The 22,124-nt window shown below is 41.0% G+C and overlaps 1 protein-coding gene across 1 annotated transcript in view; it reads left to right on the forward strand.

The window, feature by feature from the left end:
- l(1)G0196 (inositol hexakisphosphate and diphosphoinositol-pentakisphosphate kinase) overlaps positions 1–22,124 on the forward strand; it is a 475,031-nt gene that overhangs the window by 419,009 nt on the left and 33,898 nt on the right. The window contains exons 27-28 of the mRNA XM_080268869.1: positions 4,582–4,645; positions 18,548–18,607. Coding sequence (XP_080124995.1) covers positions 4,582–4,645; positions 18,548–18,607 — 124 coding nt within the window. The remainder of the gene's footprint in view (positions 1–4,581; positions 4,646–18,547; positions 18,608–22,124) is intronic.

Consider the following 22,124-nt stretch of genomic DNA (forward strand, 5'->3'; position numbering starts at 1 on the left):
TGGCAGTGGTAGCAATGGACACTCATCTGATGACGGACCTAGCAAAGAAATTGATGTGTCCCAAGAAGTTCCGTACCAGACGAGCCATTGGGTGGGCGTCATCTTTGACTTTCTTTTGTTTAATGTGAGCCCACATCTTGTGTTAGAGACTTGATCTGCACAGGTTCTTGTATGCAGCTGGACTTGAAAGTGACTGTAATTTGCCACTCATCAAAGTAGGCTAACATGTCAGAGGCAAGTGATGCACAAACTCTAAATGAGAGTCATATTTTATATGCCTGGCTGATGTTATGAAACAGCATTGATGTGGTTTCTGTTTCAGCCAGTGATTGGGAGACAAGACAACCTCATTTAGATACAGTATAGCTATTTCAAGCACTGGATATTTTTAGAATGTTAAATTAAGAATTGGGTATTTTGGAACATGTTCTGCATTGTCATACTCAAGAGATCAGTAGGATAATTGAGATAAGTGTCTACTTTTTGTATCCAGGGATCTTCGTCAGGTAGACAAAAATGCATATTTTTTCCTGTTTAATCAAAGAGTTAACTGAGATTAGTGGTAGGTGAGGGCGCTCACCATCCACTCACTCGATGTAGCATTTTTCTCGGGTGCCTGCCCTTTCCTCTCTCCTATTCTTCTTTCCTTCCTTTCTTCTTTCTTTCCTTCATTCTTTCTTGTTCCTTCTGTCTACAGGTAATTTTACACTGAGTGATGAGCCAAATGGTTTCCTGTACACCAGGAAACCATTTACTATGCTGGGTGGTAACCATATAACTGAATTATGGCACCTGGCAGTTTAGAGGGTACTGTATTTCGCGGCATGTAAGACGCACTTTTTTGTCTCAAAGTTACATTAAAATATCCCCATGCGTCCTGCACGCTAGACTGAGGCAGGTTAGTTTGGCTCCATTGAGAAGAAACTCATAAAGATGATCATCTCACTGCTTAGCAACCACAGGAGTTTTCTACAGTATGCAGATTTGATTTGATTTTTAAAAATAATATACACTAGTGTGTATATGCAGCAGATTTAAGAAACACTCGAGATCAGAAACACACAAAACTTTCGCGGGTTTGTTTACAGCTCAACGGTTAACACTGTGAAGATATTTAGCGGTTTAGCAGTTTAGCATCCACACTATTCCAGCAAGCTAACGTAAATGATCACTGGTGAACTGTCTGCTAACCTTCTGAAAGGCAATCATGACCACTTTGCTTGCCATCCATTCACTAACTAGCAAAGCAATCATACTGGAGAGATGCTGGCTAGTGAAACTGCCAAGTCATCAAAACAGACTTTCGTCACGTATGGAAATTCAGTAACCCTAATTAGGTCAGTTACTTTTGTGACATTTTGTGAGTGTATATATGCAGCAGATATTGAAACACGCAAGATCAAGAATACAAAGCATTCACTGTTTGTTTTCAGCTCAACTGGCCAATACCGTCAAGGGGTTTAGCAGTTTAGCAACTTAGCAGGTTAGCGTCTAGCGTACACCCTACTCTAGCAAGCTAGCATGCTCACTGGTGAACTGTCTGCTAACCTTCTGAAAGGCAATCATAACCACTTTGCTTGCCATCCACTTACTAACTAGCAAAGCAGTCATACTGGAGAGATGCTGGCAAGCGAACCTGACAAGTCATCAGAATTGATTTTTGTCGCATATGGAAATTCAATCACCCTCACATGGTTGGCTTCTCTTAGTGACATTTTGTTTCATGCCTGACAAGAGTATCACAAAAGTGAACAGTCTTATTATACCAATAGCGAAAAACAGGAAAAACAGTTGTAACGTTAAACAGTACTGCCTGAAGTTACAGCTTCACTTTTTCAGCCAAGTGAAGTACTTCAGCAATGTCTATGCAACTCAGGGCACACCCAATTACAGTATTTTGTTATGAAAATAGGATAAAATTCACTGAGTAGCATAACTGATACAATATCTGAAATAGCGTGCCTGACGGGCATTCATATCAGAGTCCGCCATTTCTGCTGTATTCTTAGCAGACGAAGCGATCAGAATGATTGACAACGTTCACTCTCTGCATCTCTGCTGCCTAAGCAAAGCTCTCATGATCGGCAATGGCGATCATTTAGGCCGTAACGTCCAAATTGGTTAGGTTAGGTTAGGTTAGGTTGTAAAGTCGTTTGCCATTTTGGACGTTACGGCCGAAACGACCAGAATCCTAAGGTGTAGGTGAGAGTTTGGTGTGGGTGTAGTTAAGGAAGTAGGAGTAGGAAGAGTCCGGCTAGGGAACTGATAATCCGCTTATTATAATCCCTTCAGCCCAGCAATGTATTTTATAGGGTACAGTAGTTTATTCATGCTCGCCATATGATTTTATTCAGTTCAGGAAACATGTACTGAGGAGGTTAATGTGGGCTGTATCAAATGCCCCAAGTCTGAATATCGCCTGTGCTCAGTTAAAACGAGTGCCAAGTTAAAGTCGTATGAAGTGTGGTATAAGCAATTCAGTGGATGGTACTGAGGACCATTTACTGTATGAGAGTGACAGTGAAACAGTGATGATGACCGTGGTGATGACTTCCAGTGATGCTTCAGGACTTGGGGAAAGTAGTGATGAATTCTCAGGATTTGAAGACGAGTGAAATTTTCACCATGTCAGTAATATGAAGTGAATATAAGTTTTAGGTGATCATGACAGATGCAACCATGGAAAATTTAGGATCAATGGTGCTGTACACCTTTAGTCTTGCACTGACGATGTTTGGATGAATAAATTGTTTGAGATGTTTCATGTCCTTAAGTGATGATATTTATATTGAACAACCAAATACATTTTGATGTGTTTGGCATATAATAAAGACACTGGGTACTCCAAAACTGACTGATGTAAATGTTTCAGAGGCGAGCGAATGTTGCATGTGGTGTGTTCATGTGTGCGTGTGTGTGTGTACCATAGTGACTAGGAGGCAGCAGTGTTAAGACCACAAATGGATGTTTTCACAGTACTCGAATGTTTTGAGATGGATGTCTGTTTTTAGCAAATTCTGATAAGAGAAATATGCATTTTTAATTGTTGATGCTGCAAGGAAAACAGCTGACAGTAAGGGAGTGATACTGGGAGAAGAGGGTAGAGACAGTTGTCTAGCGCTTGGTATGCAGCAGTGTTGCTAAGGGATAGTTTCACCATTCTCGACATGTTTTGAGATGAATGTCTGTTTTTAGTAAATTGTGATCAGTGAAGAACGTATTTTTAACTGTTGATGCTGCAAGGAAAACATCGCAGACAGTGAGGAAGTGATACTGAGAGGAAGGGGTAGAGACTGCTGTCTAGCGACTGGGAGGCAGCAGTGTTACTAAGGTGTAACAATGGATGTTTTCACCATACTTAGTATGTTTTGAAATGAATGTTTATAGTTAATTATGATCAGTGAAGCATGCATTTTTAATTGTTGATGCTGCAAGGCAAACATAGCTGACAGTGAAGGAGTGATACTGAGAGAAGAGAGTAAAAACAGCTGTCTATCCTGTTCCCAAGCAGCCTTGCTATATTGAACTTTGGTTGTGAAACATTGTAATTTGTGCATTTACTAGTGCTACCTTTTTATATTATTTGTGGAGGTAATTACAGGTTAGTTAGAGTGCATGATTAATGATGGTAGTAGTCTGATATTGTGCTTGAGTCAAGGCAATTTGAGGAAATTCCGTAACAGGTGTGGAATATGACGGGGTTCTTTTAGGATAAATGAACTGATGTGAACATTCATTGTACTTCATGTTTTCGTCAGTGAATGAAAGAATAGAGTTTATTGACTTCATTTGTGGTTTTAAATTCATAAAATATTAAAAACAGTGTTTATATCAGTTTACTGATACATATTTATCAACAAAGTTGAGATGGCCTCGTGGTTTGAAGTCACGTTTTGTTAAGACGGGGTATTGTTTTCTTTTCTCTTTTCTTGTATAATTCTTTGTACATAAAAGAAGAAACTAAAGGATGATGAGCAGTACTGAATAGATTCTGAAAGGTGAATGTGTATCTAAGTGATAGTGGCTCATATCATTTACGTTTTGTCAAGAAGGGGCATTGTTTTCTCTTCCTGTACCATTCTTTGTATATAAAAAAAAAAGAAACCAAAGGCTGATGATCAGTAATGAATAGATTCTGAAAGGTGAGTGTGTATCTGTGTGGTAATGGCTCTTATCAAGAAACCTTACTGCAGTCTTGGTTGGGGCAAACTTTTTTTTCACAGAACTGCCCTCCCAGAATTAGGGTGCGTCTTTCACAATGCTGTGTCTTACATGCCGCGAAATACGGTAATTAAGACGTTCCAGTTGGATTGAGCCAGATCAGGTTTATATCCAAGGGGTGATTGGAGTTTATTGCTCACGTAATGCTATTCAGGGATGAGTGAGGCTGGTCACTCCCATCTTAAATGTCAGGACCAACTTGCCTAACCCCGGGCTCCTTTGCTCCTCATGGTCAGCACTGGATTAGATGATGAATGAAAAAATGAATGAATGTTAACTGAGATGTGAATGAAATATTTTTAGAGCTGTAGTTAACCCGAGTTGTGTAATAACATTCTTTAATTTTGTCAATCATTCCAGGAGTGGATCTTGCTGACTCAGAATCTTTGATATCAAAGTCAGATCCCATCCCAATCACATCCAGGTGAGTTTTCAGATCAGTTCTGTGCCATTCATGAAATCATATCATCTAACACTTAGGAACTTTATCTCAGTAGTTTTGCCTATATGTGTTTATGAATGTTACATTTACCATAGTTTTTATTTTTGTCTGCAATATATATATATATATATATATATATATATTTACTCCTGGAAGTCACTGGGTAGCTTCTAGGATAAAGGTGAAGCCTCTGCCTTTGCACTTTATTGTCAGTATGCTTAAGAAAGTGGTTAATTCATCTCAACATTACCCTGAGTCAACGAGGAAACTACTACAACTTCATTGTGCTTGTAAAAATGTTTTGCACTCATCATCAGGATTTTATTTATAACTTCTGGATTAACAGAGAAAATTTTATGTGTCATGTGGAGAGGATGGAGAATGAAAGACTGACTAAGAGGGTGTATGTAGGTGAGGTGGAGGGAGGGAGAGGGAGGGGTAGACCGAGGATGAGGTGGAGGGATGGAGTTGAGAGGTATATGAGGGAGGGGGGGTGAGTTGGGGGGAGGGGAGTCAAATGGTGGGTGACAGAGTGACTTGGAGGCGTTTTGTCTGCGGCCACCCTTTGCGGGATTAGGGCGTCGGGCTATAGATAGATAGATAAAGGTGACAAGTATGCCAGCTGGCAAGTCAGACCTTGCTTATTTGCAGCACTCACTGCTGGGCTGGTGGTCTAATCATAGTATGCTCCTTGTTAACACTTTTGAATTTGGCTCTCTTTTGTATTGTTTTTGTTTTTTTCTTGGAAGGAACATTTTGTGGGTGCAGTCTTTGGTTCCTTCTTCCTCACCAAAAAAAAAAAAAAAAAAAAAAAAAAAAAAAAAAAAAATTGGTCTGATGCATTCACCAGGTACAAAGTCTTCTATAAGGGAAGAGGCACTTGCCTCTGTAGGATATCTTGAGTTTATATTTTGATTTATGAAGCACAACATTAGTTATTGGATAGGATAAGGAATACTGTAATTGTGATTCTTAATAATTTGAAGTAAGGAAGTCCATGGACAATGAAGTTGAAGAGAGTGCACTTAGATGGTATGGTCATGTGAAGGGAATGGATAATGAGTGTATATACATATATGTATATATATATATATATATATATATATATATATATATATATATATACAGTAGGCTCGCACAGTGCACGAGAGATTGGGCGGTCCACGACCTTGCGCACTGGGAATTCGTGTACTAGGAATACATAATCTTATGGGAATAATTACATATGGGCGGTACCCCCTAATACCTGGACATTTTTTGGCCCTTAGAGACATAAAAAAGGTCAAATTTTTCAGACATTGTACTACAGATATAGCTGCAAAAACAAAAATATGGGCAGTCACCTTAACAACAGTAGACAACAGGCCTGATGGATTTAAACAACAAGAGTTCTGAGGCACGACAACGCACTTACAGTGCCCCCGCCACCATCCTGGCCTCACCACGCTTGTTTAACTGTTGCCAATGTTGTATTATTCCAGGCTTTGACGAAGAAATTTACGGCCTGTTGAATGTTACATTTCTTCCAGAATGCAGCAACAGTCATTATGGTGGGGGTTGCAGGTATGCCAGGTGAAGCAGGTGAGTCAGGTGGGGCTGTGAAGGTGGAGAGGAAGGCGGCTGGTGAGTCAGGTGGGGAAGTGGAGGACGGTGGTGGGCAAGTCAGGGGAGGTGGTGAGGGGAGGATCCTCCCTCTCCTCCTCGCTACTGCTCACATTTTCGGCAATTTCCTTCATCTCTTCTTGCTTGTTTGTTTCATTCCTCATCATGTTATGGACGTATTGGCAGTATAACAACTTGGTATTCATGAAATAAACATCACTATTATAGAAACTGGTTATCTATTCTAACTTACTGTTATTGCCGAAAACGTTATTATTGAAGCCGTTATTGACGATATCTTATTGTAGACTCCTCTTGAGCACCTTCCCCATGAGCCTCTAGGTCACTATTGGCGCGTTGTGTGTGGGGGGGGGGTCGCGTACTGATGGAAAATGGCGTTTTTAACCCGCCCCATCCCGACCACTTTTCCACCACTGACTCCCCCCAATCCCGACCATTTTAGGGAAAATTTTTTTTTGGCTCAAACCTTCGCTTTTGGTGAGAAACATCGAAAATTCATAGAGAAATCGCTCACCTGAGGTTTAAAATACTCATTACAGGTAGGAGTACCTCCTTACCTTACTGGGTTTTCTATCAGGCTGGCACCAAAGAAAACGAGTTCTATGGGAGGATAACTATTTCACACCACTCATAAACGGTATTTATTTATTTACTTGGTACGAATTTATATGTAGTACGAGAGTATATTGGTTTTCAAGCAGTAATATAGGCATTATAAGCATTGTTTCACTCACTAATACCTGACCTTTCTTTGCCACATTACCTGATCATCACTTCTAACTGTTTCTTCCTCTAATGCTATGTAAAGTTTGTCCTCCACATTGTCATTGATTGGGGAATCACTCTGGCCCTGAATTTTGTACCGTGGCATGACATGGCTATACTGGCCAGGTCACTGATAACAGGTGAATTGCTGAGACAATGACATGCAGGGGGGGGGGGGGAGGTCATACTGGGTAAGGCATTGTCCCTGCCTGGCATCTTGTTGAGGAAGGTGTCACGTGTGTACGTACCAAAAATGACTCGTGAAAATTGAAAATTGTGCAAATTAGGGACCTTGCAATTTTTTCGCGTTTATGTACGTCGACGGGATTGGCAGTGACAAAACATGTGGACGTTAAAGAACGTCGATGGGACGCCGCGGGTTAAGCCACTTCCTGCCTCTACCTCGTGGTTTGTGGGGTAAACTCGCGCATTCAAGGTTTTTCATTATGATTTTTGGTCACCCGCACACAATGCGATTCACTCACTGTGATGACGCGCACTAGGTGAGCCTACTGTATATATATATATATATATATATGTGGGGTTGGTGGAGGATTAGTGCCCCTCCCTGTAAAACAATTAACTCTAAGCCCTTGGCCACCCCGTTTGGGATACATGGCGTCTGGCAGTGAATGAATGATATATATATATATATATATATATATATATATATATATATGTATATATGTATATATATATTTAATATATATATATACACAGCTACTGCAAATTGACTTAGGACCTCCCCCTACAAGGTATTATAAAACACAGAAATCATAGTAAATCGCAATGTTTGTTCATGAAATGCCATTTATGAATATGAAATCATGTTTCCCTTCTTTTTCAGGACCAGTTGAATGCGTTTTGGCATGGAATCACTTAGATTTCTAAAGTAATCTAAGGACATTTCTTTGCACCAAACATTTGTCAGTTCAGTTTTGAGGTTGTCCAGATTGGGTGTCTTCTCTGCCATGATTTTCTTCATCTTTGCCCAGCAGTTTTCAATCGGATTTAGATCTAGACTGTTGCCAGGCCAGCTGAGGACCTCAGTCCAATTATCCTGAAGCCATTTTGTCACCTTTCTTGACTTGTGACGTGGCACTGAATCGTTCATGAAAAGTTGGACCCATGGATAGTAAAAAAGTTTAACAAATGGTCTTTCAGAAGTTGAATGTACCAGCCACCATTCATCATCAAGTTCTTAGGAAGAAAGTAGAGGCCTCCCCTTCCCATTTCACCTAAGAAACACCCGACACCATACTGATTGTGGGTGCTTAACAGTCGGCACCAAGTAAGCAGTCATATTGACTACGGGAGGCAGGGCAACGAACCATTTGCAGAATGCACCTGGAACACTTGAAATGTGCTTTCATCGGAAAACATAACTTTTCTCACCTCATCCGATGTCCAGCTTGCATACTCCTTGGCAAAATGAATGTGCTTCATCTTCATGCGGTCAGTAAGAAACGGTTTCTTGGCTGCAGTGCAGCTTGGCAAACCCAGCTCCTTCTGCTAGCGGTGTTGGATAGTTCGAGTTGAGATGTCTTGTAACAGCTGGGGATTCATTCTCTTCAATTCTGCTGCTTTCAGTCGAGGATTCTTGACTACTTCCCTCTTCAGAAGCATATCTGTACCTCTGGAAGTCATCCTCTTCTTTCCACCGCCATGCTTGTGCTCTGGTACGACATCAGGTGGCAGGCCGTGCACCGCAACAAGAATCTTCATGACAGTCAACTTTGTGCGTCCAGTACGTTCACAAGAGTTGTTGATAGGGACATTATCCTGCCTCCATGCAATGATACGGACCCTCTTATCCCTTGAGCAGTACTTTCCAGGCGTGACAACTTGACTCTAGGAAAATAACAGGGCAAACAGTAGTACATACGAAAAAAGAGGGAGGTGCAAGCTCGGAGCAATGGGAACATATACTCCCACTCTCGCTTCTGGGCAAGCATTGACATCCTGAGTGTTTCACCACCTCTCATCAACACCAGAGGAGTTGCCAGTTACTTCATGTCCCCAAAATTCACTTGGTAGAGGTGGAAACACAAAGCATAGACAGACAGCTCTCCCATAGCAATTCTGTGTGTAGGTCTTAAGTCAATTTGTGGTGGGTGTATATATATATATATATATATATATATATGACTGACAAGGAGAGTTTACATGAATGAGGTGGAGGGGGGGAGAGGGAAGGGGAGCCCAAGGACGAGATAGAGGGATGAAGTGGAGAGGTATATGAGAGAGGGGGGTGTGAGTTGGGAGAAGGGCAATGAAATGGTGGGGGACAGTGTGACACGGAGGCATTTTATGACCACCCCTTACAGGATTGAGGCATTTGCCAATACATAGATAGATAGATAGAAGAGAAGTGACTAGTGGAGCCCCACAGGGCTCAGTGCTGGCACCAATTATGTTTTTTGTATATATAAATGACGTAGATTAGACAGCAATATTGGAAATGGGAGCTATCTAAATATGTGTGCTGATGATGCAAAATTACGAAGGAAAATTGCAAAATTGGAAATGCAAGCTATCTAAATATGTTTGCTGATGATTAGAAAATACGAAGGAAAATTGCAAACATAGACTCATGCAGAGAACTACAAGAGAATTCAGTAAGCTTCATGAATGGAGCAGTTGATGGCAAATGGAATTTAGTATGGACAAATGCCATGTAATCAAGTTTGGTAATAGTGAAGAAAGACCAGACTGGAATAATAAGCTATGAAGTTCAAATCCTAGACATATCAGAAAAGGAGAAAGACTTAGGAGTGATTATCAATAACAGACTATCACCGGCTGACCACATCAGTGAGAAAGTATGGAACATGAACACATTGCATGCCAATATGAGAATAACATTCACATATATAAATGAGGACATGCTGAGAAAGATAATAATTTCATTCATTATACCAACTCTGGAGTGTGCATCAGTGTTTTTTTTTTTTTTTTTTTTTTTTTTTTTTTTTTTTTTGTGAGGAAGAAGGAACCAAAGGCAACGAGCCTGCAAAACTGTTCCTTCCAAGAGAAAAACAAAATATATGAAAGAGCCAAATTCAAGATCCGATCATTTCGAGATGCCTGGACACACTGCGTTTGAAAGACTGGAGATCATAGCTAGCAGGAAACATAAACAGAGTGAGACAGTTCCGGAGTTGACCTGTTGCATAAATGAAGGACTGGGAGTAACGGTTAACTCTTGCATTAGAGAGTTGGACAGAAAAGGAATGAGAGTTTGCTGATAGACATAGAGGTGGAGGGATACAAGCAGACAGTTCAGAGGAACAGTGACCATTGAAGTAGCGATAGAAAAGAGATAAAGATGCAACAGTGTGGCGAAGAGATAAAAGTTGAAGGGAGCCAGTAAGAGGAGGGGAGTTAATGAGACGAAAAGCCTTTGACTCCACCCTGTTGAGAAGAGCTGTATGTGGGGAGCCTACCCACACATGAGAGTTGTACTCTACACATGGGTGGATAAAACCCGTGTATAAAGTCAACAACTGTGCAGGGGTAAAGAAGGAATGGGGTCGGCCTAGCACACCTAAACTCTTGGAAGCAGGTTTTACAAGAGATGTAATATGATCTTTCCAAAACAAGTCCTGAGTGAATGAAACCCCAAGCATGTTCAAGGATGATGCAGGATTAAGCTGAATATTATTAAACACCAGTGGGTTCTCCTGCACAGTCCCACCACCCCTTCAATACCCTGTCTTTTCCACTTGTTTACGTGTGCCCCCCTGGTATCGTCATCTCTCGCCAAGCATCGTACTACAATATACATCATATTGCACCAGGCCAATGTTATGCAAGTGTGATTATTGTGCTCTTGCAACAATTTACTGTATGTGAGTAACGCTGCCTGTATTGGTGTGATAACACTTGTTTTGGTCTTGGAGACGACTTGGACCTATACAGGAAGTGATTAAGGTGGGTTGTCATTTTTGTTTGACTGATTTCTTGATGGTGTGCGTGTGTAAAGTGGGGAAAAATAGGGAAAAGTGGGGTGAAAAGTGGGACTTTGGGCGAACGTCCAGAACCAAATTGCATTTTCCCCATAGGTTTAGTTTTTTGGATGGCACGGGCTTGGTCCAGAACCAATTAGCCGCGCCATAGGTGACTTGACTGTACTGTGAATAATAAAAGGAATGTCAATTTGGTGGATATCTATGCAGTACGTATAACTGATGGCAATAATAGACAGTTCCAATAACCAAAATAAAATCATTATCCAAAAATATTGATACCCACCATTTTTTATTTAGGGAACTGCACTGTACAGTGATCCATTGGTTATTGCACACTTGGTTATAGTGGTTTTTGTTATTACTATTCACACATCTATCTGTCTATCTATTGCCAGACACCCTAATCCCATAAGTGGTGACCACAAATAAATTGCTTCCATGTCACCCTGTCCCCTGCCGTTTTACTGCCCTCCCACCAGCCCACACCCTCCTCCCTCATATACCTCTCCACTTCATCCCTCCATCACATCCTTGGCCTCCCCCTCCCTCTCCTCCCTCCACCTCACTCACATACGCTCTCCTCGTTAGTCTGTTGCTTTCCATCCTTTCCACATGGCCAAACCACCTCAGTGTATTTCTCCTAATGCATTCTTTCACATCCACATCCACACCACAATGCTTCGTCACTTCCTCATTTGTCAGTCTCTCTCCCTGTAACTCCACGTGCTCCTTTCAAATAACTCATTTGCACTGCTCTCACTTTTGACTTGTGTCCTTCCATCAAGGTCCAAGTTTCGCTTCCATACATTGGAGTTGGTGTCACAGTACTGTCATGCAGTGCCTTTTTTTTTTTTCTTGCCCATTTCTGTATTTCTTAAAACTGCTTTCGAAGAATCAGCAACATATCTTCCCTGCTGTACCCTTTCAAGCACTTCATCCTCCAAACTTCCATCCTTAGTCATCACTACCCAAGTATTTAAATGAGCTCACACTTTCCATTTCATCCTCCTCCAACTGCACTGTACATTAAGTGACTTCATTTTTCTCAAAGACCATTCCTTTACTCTACCCTGCATTCATCTTTAGATTCCGTTTCTCATACACTTCCAAACTCATTCACCAAGCATTGCAGTTCCCCTTCATCTTCACTTAGCAGTACAGTACAGTCCGTCCTCATTATAATGATGAGATGCGTTTGGGAAAACCCATCGTTGAGCCAGGGTATCGTTAATCAGGGATGTTATAATATAGAACGTATAGGGATGCGTTGGAGATCCTTGGGATCCCCTCCAGCCAAGTCCGGAACTCATCCAAATGAGTCCAAAAACATGTTTCTGTTTCATGTAAATCCCCAAATAGCTTTAAAATAAGCTAAACTAAGCCCAAAAGCAGTTTACAACTCACCTAAACCCAAAAATAATATCTTAATATCATCAAGTACTGGGTATATGTCTGGAAAAAATCAAATTTAGTCAACTGCATCCAAAAAATGACAGTGTTTGCCCCACCTGTGAATAAAACACATTAATCTAAGTCTAAAAACAATTTATAAATCAATCTAAACACAATATTTAAATATAAAATATCATGAAAATCTATTAAAAAGGAAACCATCAGATAACCTGCAACTGGCTATCAATAGGAGAGGAAGGGTGTTAATATTTTTTACGTCACTATGGTGGGGTATCATATAGTGGTTGAATGTTATAGCGGGGTATGCCCGTATCATCTTCAAACAACAGTACAGGAAGTTTCCAAATGCTGCCCTCTCTCATTAGAGCCACTCCACCATCCACTGTCCTATCTTGTATCTCTTTTATAACCCCATCCATTGAACAGCCCTGGAGACATGAGACATTCCTGTTTGAATCAGACATTCAGAGAGAAAAATTTACTCTTCACTATCCACTCGCACTGCAGCCTTAGCACCCTCATACAAACTCTTCACAGCATTCAACAGCTTCCCTCCATACATCATTGAAGACCACATACAACTTCTTTCCCTTCTCAAGAAAGATTTCCACTAAAGACTTAAGGAACTGTTATGTAATAATCATTGTACTCTAATAGGTTATGTTATCCCTGTAAATTCCCCTGTTTCTGATACCCAACCTGTACAGCCCACCCCAAGAGTCTTCGAGTTCACTTCCTTCAACACAGCACCTTCATCATTCTTCACTGATGCTAGATTGAAGGGAGTATGTATTGTCATGTACCCTGGGGGCCACGAAGCAGTTACCTCGCTTGTCCAGAGTCACAACAGCGAAATATTTCACTGGGGCAGATCTGAGTCTCCTGGGAGGAGAAATCAAGCAAAGGGAAACATATCTATCTATCTATTGCCAGACGCCTCAATCCCGTTCGGGGTGGCCACAAACAAATCGCCTCCACGTCGCCCTGTCCCCCGCCATTTCACTGCCCTGCTCCCAACTCACCCACCCTTCTCTCATATACCTATCCACCCCATCCCTCCATCTCATCCTCGGCCTCCCCCTCCCTCTTTCCCCCTCCACCTCACTCACATACACCCTCTTCGTCAGTCTTTCACCTTCCATCCTCTCCACATGGCCAAACCACCTCAGTGTATTCCTCCTAACACTTCCTATCACATCCACATCCACATCCACACCACAATGCTCCTTTATACCCTCATTTGTCAGCCTGTCTCTATGTGACTCCATATAACTCATTTCCACTGCTCTCACTTTTGACTTGTGTCCTTCCAGCAACGTCCAAGCTTCACTTCCATACGTTAGAGTTGGTATCACAATACTGTCATGTAGTAACTTTTTCACTTCCATGCTCACTTCCCTGCTTCTTATCACTGCTTTCAAGGAACCAGTAACCTTTCTTCCCTGCTGTACCATTTCAAGCACTTCACCCTCCAAACCTCCATCCTTACTCATCACACTACCCAAGTACTTAAACGTACTCACATTTTCCAATTCCTCACCATCCAACCTCGCTGTACATTCACTGACTTCACCTCTCTCAAAGACCATCACTTTACTCTTCCCTACATTCACCTTTAGATTCCGTTTCTTACACACTCTTCCAAACTCATCCACCAAGCCTTGCAGCTCTCCTTCGTCTTCACTCAACAACACAGTATCATCTGCAAACAACAGTACAGGGAGTTTCCAAACACTACCCTCTCTCACCAGGGCCACTGCAACATCCACTACCCTACCTTGTACCTCTTTTATTACCCCATCCATGTACAGATTGAACAACCATGGAGACATGATACATCCCTGTTTCAACCCAACCTTCAAAAAGAAAAATTCACTCAGTTCACCATCCACACGCACTGCAGCCTTAGCACCATCATACATACTCTTCACAGCATTCAACAACTTCCCATCTACTCCATATATTCTTAATACTTTCCACAATCCGCGTCTATCCACCCTGTCATATGCTTTCTCCAAATCCGTGAAAGCCGCATACAACTTCATTCCCTTCTCTAGAAACTTTTCCACTAAAGATCTAAGAATGAATATCTGATCTACACAGCCTCTTTCCTTCCTAAAGCCTCCCTGTTCTTCTCCAACTAATTTCTCTGTTCTTTCTCTAACTCTGTCAATAAGTATCCTACCATACACTTTTCCTGTTATACTAAGATGACAAATGCCCCTATGATTATCATACATATCTTTTTCCCCTTTTCCTTTGTACAAGGGAATAATTATACCTGACTTCCAATCCTCCGGGACTCTGCCTTCCTCCCAGGCCAATCTGCACATTTTCCACATCCATTCTACTACTATCTCTCCCCCATGCCTCAGCATTTCACCACACACTCCATCAATTCCTGGGGCTTTCCCCAATTTAACTTTCTTCATTGCTTCCACAACTTCTATCCTACTGATTTCTTCATGTCTTCTCACCTCCGTCCTTCTCCCAGCCATTCCCCAGCCACTTATACTCACATTACTTCCATCCTCTATGTTCAACAATTCCTTGAAGTGTTCTCTCCATCTGCTCACTTTTTCTCCCTTCTCCACTAGTAATCTACCATTTTTATCTTTCACTCCTCTGCTAACTTCACTTCCGCCCTGTCTTACTCTTTTCACCTCTTTCTAGAACATTTTCTTACAGTCCTTCCACTTTACACTCAAATTCCTTCCAAATTCCTCATCTGCTCTCTTCTTACTCTCTCGTATTACTCTTTTCACCTCTCTCTTTCTTTCTACATATAACTCTCTCTTCCACCTCTCAACTTCTTCCACGCCCCTATTTCTCATCCATTCATTGTATGCTTTCTTCTTTTGTGGCACAGCCTGTCTCACCTCTTCCTTCCACCACGCTGTTCCTTGCACATCCCTCCGTCTTCTCTTCCTTCCACACACCCCATCACATGCTGCACATATTTCTTCTGTGAATATCCTGCACACACCTTCCACGTCCCCCATCTGCTCCAATTCATATTTGCCCAATCGTTCCTCCACTCCTCTCTTATACTCTGCCTTTTTCTCATCCTCTTGTAACCTTTCCACTCTCCTTACAAATACTCCTTCTTCCTGTCCTTCCCTTCTTCTATTTCTCTATTTAATTGGATCTTGATTCTGGCCACCACCAAGTAGTGGTCAGAAAGTCCACTCCCCCAACCTCTATAAGCTCTTGCATCCATTACACATTTTCGCATCCTTTCATCCACACACACATAATCAATCATTGCCTTCCTTTCATTTAGTTCACCACCCACCCTTCTCATCACTCGCCATGTATACCTGTGGATCATTTTGTGCCTGAAGAGGGTATTGGCTATCACCAACCCCCTCCCAGCACAAATGTCCACTAATGCACTGCCATTCTCATCTATCTCAGCAGGCATACCCCACTCACTAACTATTCCATCCACCTTCACATTCCCTACTTTACCATTCATATCACCGATCAAAAACATTCTCTCATTCCTTCCAAACTTTTCCATGGACACTTCCACATTTGTCCAGAACTCTTCTCTCACTCTGCTTGTACGATCTTGCATTGGCACATACACACACAATCGCCCACATTTGTATTCCAACTTTCAATCTTACCCACACAATCCTTGACCCAACTGATCCATACTCTCTTATGCTCTTCTTCCATCTTTTACTCACAATTATACACACTCCTTCTTTTGCCATCTCATTCTCACCTACTCCTGCACATATACCCCATCCATACTCCCATTCTCTCACACTCTCACCTCTCCATTTCGTTTCAGTTATTCTGCATACGTCAACTTTCGCACCCTCAAGCACCTGGACACTCTCTCTCTCATCTCATCATTCGCTCGCCTTACATTCCATGTTCCAATTACCATGTCCTTTGTCCGATCCTTGGTCTTCATCTTTTGGTCAGTCCTTGTCCGAGGCTTATTGTTTGTATTTTTTGTTAGTTGTTTTCCGGGGAGGGGCACTAACCTTCTGCCAACCCTTTCAGTCGCCTGTTACGACAAGCAGGGATACTGGGGGCACAAATTCAAGCTCTCAGTGTAATTACAAGCCCAGAGTGACATTAACAAAACAAAAAAATAAATAAATAAATAAGTAAACACAAACAAATAATGGACTTAGCTGATATTACCCAGGTTCACAAATAGGATCGCTTGGAATTTATCCTCACTCTTAATCACACTTATAACCCATCCAAGATCATAACACGTACAAAAACAAATGTTAAACACAAACACAGCACCAAAATAAATTAACACCCCCCAAGTTACTTTAAACCTAACCCAACTTAGCTGCCATGCTGCCCAGAATATCCCTCCTCGACTTCCCACACAGTCCAGAGTCATAACGGCTACTACTCTGCTCTCTCTCCAGCTCCTATGACAAAAAGTCGGGACAGTGGGCCCCCACAGTCTATCTCCACCAGTGATATAAAATGAGTTCTGCCGGCTCCAATAGGAAGGCTTGTCTCCTCCGACACGGCTGGTTGAGATGGGGGGGCTAAAGAGTGGATGGTGCAATGGGACCAGGTTGACTCCATTTCACTTGTTTGGGCCACTTTCTGATAAATCAGTGAGGCAGTATGGGGGTCCAGTACATCCTAGTACTGAAGTTTCGCATACTGGCGACTCAGGATGTGTAAGAGTATCTACACCACTAACTTTCAGTAGCTGGTTGCCAGGTGAGGAAATCCCCTAGGATGGCTGATATTTGAAAGCTGCCACTCTTACAAAACTTGGGAGAAGTGTGATGACTCTGTTACAAATAGTGGCATTATCTGTCTATCTATCTACTGCCAGACGCCCTAATCCCGTAAGGGGTGGCCACAAACAAATTGCCTCCATGTCGCCCTGTCCCCTGCCATTTCACTGCCCTGTTCCCAGCTCACACCCCCCTTTATCATATACCTCTCCATTCCATCCCTCCATCTCATCCTTGGCCTCCCCTTCCATCTCACTCGCATACACTCTTCTCGTTAATCTCTCGCTCTCCATCCTCTCTGGTGGAGTTATGATTCACCTAAATCCTTAACTTGTGATTGATGTGATTTATTTCTGCCATTGCCACAGTGAATGGTCTTTGTTGTAAGCAGGCTTATGTGCCAGCATCCTTGAATGCCTCTAGTACCTCTGTATAGGGGGAAGTTAATGTTTTTGCTGTGCAAAAACACCACGGTGCAAAAACCCTTCTTGTCTCTTTGTGTGCATTTATGGGGTTATTAGTTTTGTCTCTTAATAATTACTTAATTGGACCGTACGAGACTCACCGCCTTGTACGTTAGTATGTTTGATTAGATATTCTGTAGTGTTTAGCTATGGACATTTGTGTGTGTGTGTGTGTGTGTGTGTGTGTGTGTATGTATGTATGTGTGATAAGGTGTATTGTTGTTATAGAGCATATTTGGGCGTGTAGGTACAGTGCTCATTTGTCTGTGTGTGTGTGTGTGTATGTATGTGTGATAAGGTGTATTGCTGTTATAGAGCATATTTGGGCATGTAGGAACAGGCTTATTTGTCCTCTTGATGTTAATACTCTGTGGAAATACATAACCAGAGCTAATATAGTCAGTTTATGCTTACATTTAGTATTCCACTTCTCTTGAATAATTTATTAGAATTATTTTTACATGTCTAGTTTCATATTTGAAGTTGCTATAAACCTCTTGCAGTTGTTTTCCCTTTCAAATGTTTTCTGTCTATACAGTTACTAAGTTCTTTTTGACTGGTGTAGTATGGTATGTTTCATTACAGTATGCTTTAGAACCTCTTGTTACAGTACATTGATCTCTTCATTGGCATTGTGATTGCATTCAGTAACTGTTTTGTACTACCTGCAGTTGTAACTACATTTTAGACCTGATTGAAAATATTTTATGTAAGTACAGCTATATCAGTCAGGAAACTTTGACTTAAGTTTATGATCTCAAGTACTTGTTTTACAAGTCTTCAGCTCAGTTATATATATAACATGCACTAGTGAAGAGTTTGATGTATAAGTCCTTGATTTGTTATGTTAGTAGCTTGGTGTTGTGGAGACTGATCATTAGGTGGTGGGTGAGCATTAGGCACTGTCATCCGCAGGTCACACTCTGATTGTGGACTGATGGTGTCTGGAGGCCGACGACCCTATCCCATCACACGGTATTCACTCTGCCTCTTATGTCCACACCCTGCATCCTGCCATTTTGTTACTCTGGCTCAAAATAATGTTGCCTTTCTTGGTACCTTAGAGCTGCACTGTAATATCACTATTTTGTAACTGATGTTTGTGTGATACGTCAGTGTGTACAGTAAAGCCTGAAGTAAGTTTTTTTTACAAAGAAATCTTCAGCTGCTCACAGCAGGACATATTTCATTGTTATTCAGTGCCTGCCTTATACAGTATACAGTATACTGTGTTTTACAGTGGCACTGTGCTCATTTTAATTTAAAGGTTTAATATCTATTATGCTGTGTTTTTCTAGAGTAAATGAGATTGAAAAAAAGGTTAATTAATGTCATTTGATATCTTACTTAGACGTGAAAAGTGTAGTAATTGAATGTGTTAACTGGAAGTAAAAAGCTTCTTGAAATTAAAAGTACTTATTCTGTTCACTTGTAGTGTAAGTATATGTAAGTAAGCTATAACACTGGAATGGGGAGATGGACTGGGACAGTGTTCTTCTCTCATGTATGTTCTATAACAGTTGGAAAGTGCTTCTGTAGATCTCTCTTCCCTTTATGAACATGGGCAACTAGACTAAAGTGGTGGTCATTATCATGATTGTGTCCAACCCATCATTTTATCCTGACCTCACCAAGCATGTTGTGCTGTACAGTTACACATACGCATTGATGAGTACAGTACAGTATTCATATGCTTCCATTTGCCAAAGGAATATATCATTTGCACATACACATTTTCTGCATTAACCCTTTACTGTACATGCAATGGGTGTCTCTCTGCTGAATTAGTTTTTCTGATGGCATCCAATAAAGTCACAAGTGCATCCACTGCCTGGGAAAGTCTTGAAAACCCAGTCAGAGGCTTGACTGCTGTACAGTAGTCTCCAACACGGATTTCCAGCTTGCACCCTTGGTGGCATTGCGTGCTTAAAAACCCACCACCAATCTCTTGATGCTTTGTACTCAAGTGCATAAGGTACAGCCATCACTCCAAATGTTCTAACAACTAGACCAATAAAGAATGTGTTAATGATAGAAATCACTGAGTTTAATAATCACAGCTGAAATATGATCTCCCTATGACTTCTCCAAGAAACTACAGAGGATCCTAACTGTAAGTGTAGTGTGTGAGTCAGGACATCACCAGATGTGAATGTGAAAGTTAGTAGCTTATGAGAACAATAGGAGTGTTCCAAGTGAGAGTGGGTAGAATTTCAAAACTGTTTATGCTCTTGATTGCTGATGATACTGATCTGTTAAATGAAAATAATTGGGAGTTGCAGGGCTTGGTAAATGAGTCTGAAAGTGTTTGCAAGAAATGAAAATGTGAAATGAATGTAGCAAAGTGTAAATTTATGGTTTTTGAAAGAAGTGAAGTTACAGTGTATCTTGTAGGGCTGATTGGTCAGGATGTGAAAAACATGAGCACCTTCAAATATCTAGATAATGTGATGAATACGAATAGAAGCTTTAGATGGCAAAGTACAAGAAAAGAGTACAACTGAAAATTAAGGTTGCAGGGACATTAAGGGCAGTGATAAGGAATAAGGAGGTGCCCATAGATAATTATAAAGAAGCTGTTGCACATCACTGTTATGATATCGACTCTAATTTATGGAAGTGAAGTTTGAACTTTGCTGGAAAGATACAAGTCAAGAGTGAGAGGATTGGAAATGAGTTAGTCATCTGAGAGCAGCATGTCAGGTTACATGGAGAAACAAACAGCCAAAGCAGCCAAATGAGAAACTTTGAGTGTTTTGATGTTGATGTGGATGTGCCAGAAAGTATGAGAAGCACTTCAAGATGGTTTGACCTTATGGAGAGAATGGAGAGTGAGAAATGGACTAGGTGAATGCAGGACATATTAGTGAGGTGGAGGAGGAGAGGGAGACTGAGGATGAGGTGGTGAGGTTTATGAGGAGGGTTTGAGATAGAGGTAGGATATCTTGATGACAGTGGACAGAATGACACGGAAGCATTTTATTCATAGAAACCCCTTTGTGGGATTAAGGCATCTGGCTATAGATAAACTGGTAGATAGAATTTATAATGGTATAATTTTACTTGAACTGTGTATCAGTTTTTCCTGGTGCAAAGAGACAAAGGCATACTGATTACTGTGTTTATTTTGTGTGTGATGTAAGAGTTAAGTTAAAGAGAAGGAAGGGAGAACAGAGACTGGAAACTTGTCATCCTTGAACTGATGTACAGATGTGGTAACCCCACTTCCCAGCCTTGTTTTAAAAGCAGTCTCCAAGCTCTCACAGCATAGGAGGGGGACAGAGAAAATGCCAGTGGGACTTCCTGTTTTTAATTCATATTCTTTTTCAAGGGATCAGTAAGCCATGCTGTGGACCTCTCCACATATAACCATGTGTAGTAAGGGGAGAATTGAAATTTGCACCTAGAGCTTCTTTAATTGTTTGATTCATTTCCCCTGAGAACATTCTTCTGGATCTGCTAATCATTTGTGATCATGGGAAATAGGAACTGGCAATAATGATCATTTGGATAGTGTGGCATTACAGCAGTTAAATGGATTGACGGCTTTACTGTACACTTCAGGTAAATATTACCGTATATCATATCACCATATATCAGATTACTGTATAAATCAGCAGCTTTGTGTATCCGGATGTCACTGTGTGTAATCAGCACTGTATGTTCTTGGCCACCGAAAAAATTTCTTTGTGATTTTGTTTAGTACGGTATTGATACTGCTGTGATGGTAGTACTGTACAGAGTTATTCAACACTGAGACATACCAGGTTTCTATAAAGCTTTATTAATGGCAAACCTTTTTAATGATTGAGGATACCTTTGAATTCTGTAGTTCATTCATGGTTAATACAAGGATAGTTTATTTAACTGAGGGAAACTTCCACCACTCAGTGGCCTACATTCACTCTCACACAATTAGTTACTACCTTCTTCATAAACCTTTGCTTCCCCACATCCTGCATGATTGTCTGTTTATGGGTATTTTCATTGCATTAAGCATAAAAAATGGCTGAGTGCTTGAGCTATGCATTGTGTGTTCTTAATAGAGTATCTTGCAGTACAGTATTTGAGCCAAAACAGTGTGTAAAAATAATATGTGTTGTCATTAATGAATGTGGTTTTTTCATTGTCATATCATGTAGTGCCTTCTCATAGGTGCCAAAATAGTTGACCTTAAGTTTGCAATATTTATAGATCTTTTTATTACACCAGTGCTTGATACCTTTGGTGTTCATTTACATAATACTGATAACTTGTGGAAACTTTTAGTAAATGAAAACACAAGTTTCGTCACAGCTTACTGAAACCAGCCTCGTTCTTTTCTTTTACGGTTTTGTCATAGAACTTCCAGGAAGAGGTAGGTGTAGCTGTATGATTATCAACCCTTTCAGAGTTGAGTTTTATAGCCAGTAATGAAAAGAAGTCTTAGATAGGAGTTACTAGAAGGTGATAACTAAGAAGTAAAAGAGAAAATTGTTTACAGCTGAAAATT

Source organism: Coenobita brevimanus, chromosome 30 (assembly GCF_032717465.1).
Source record: "Coenobita brevimanus isolate Jiangsu-jjx chromosome 30, ASM3271746v2, whole genome shotgun sequence".
In the NCBI taxonomy this organism is placed as follows: domain Eukaryota; kingdom Metazoa; phylum Arthropoda; class Malacostraca; order Decapoda; family Coenobitidae; genus Coenobita; species Coenobita brevimanus.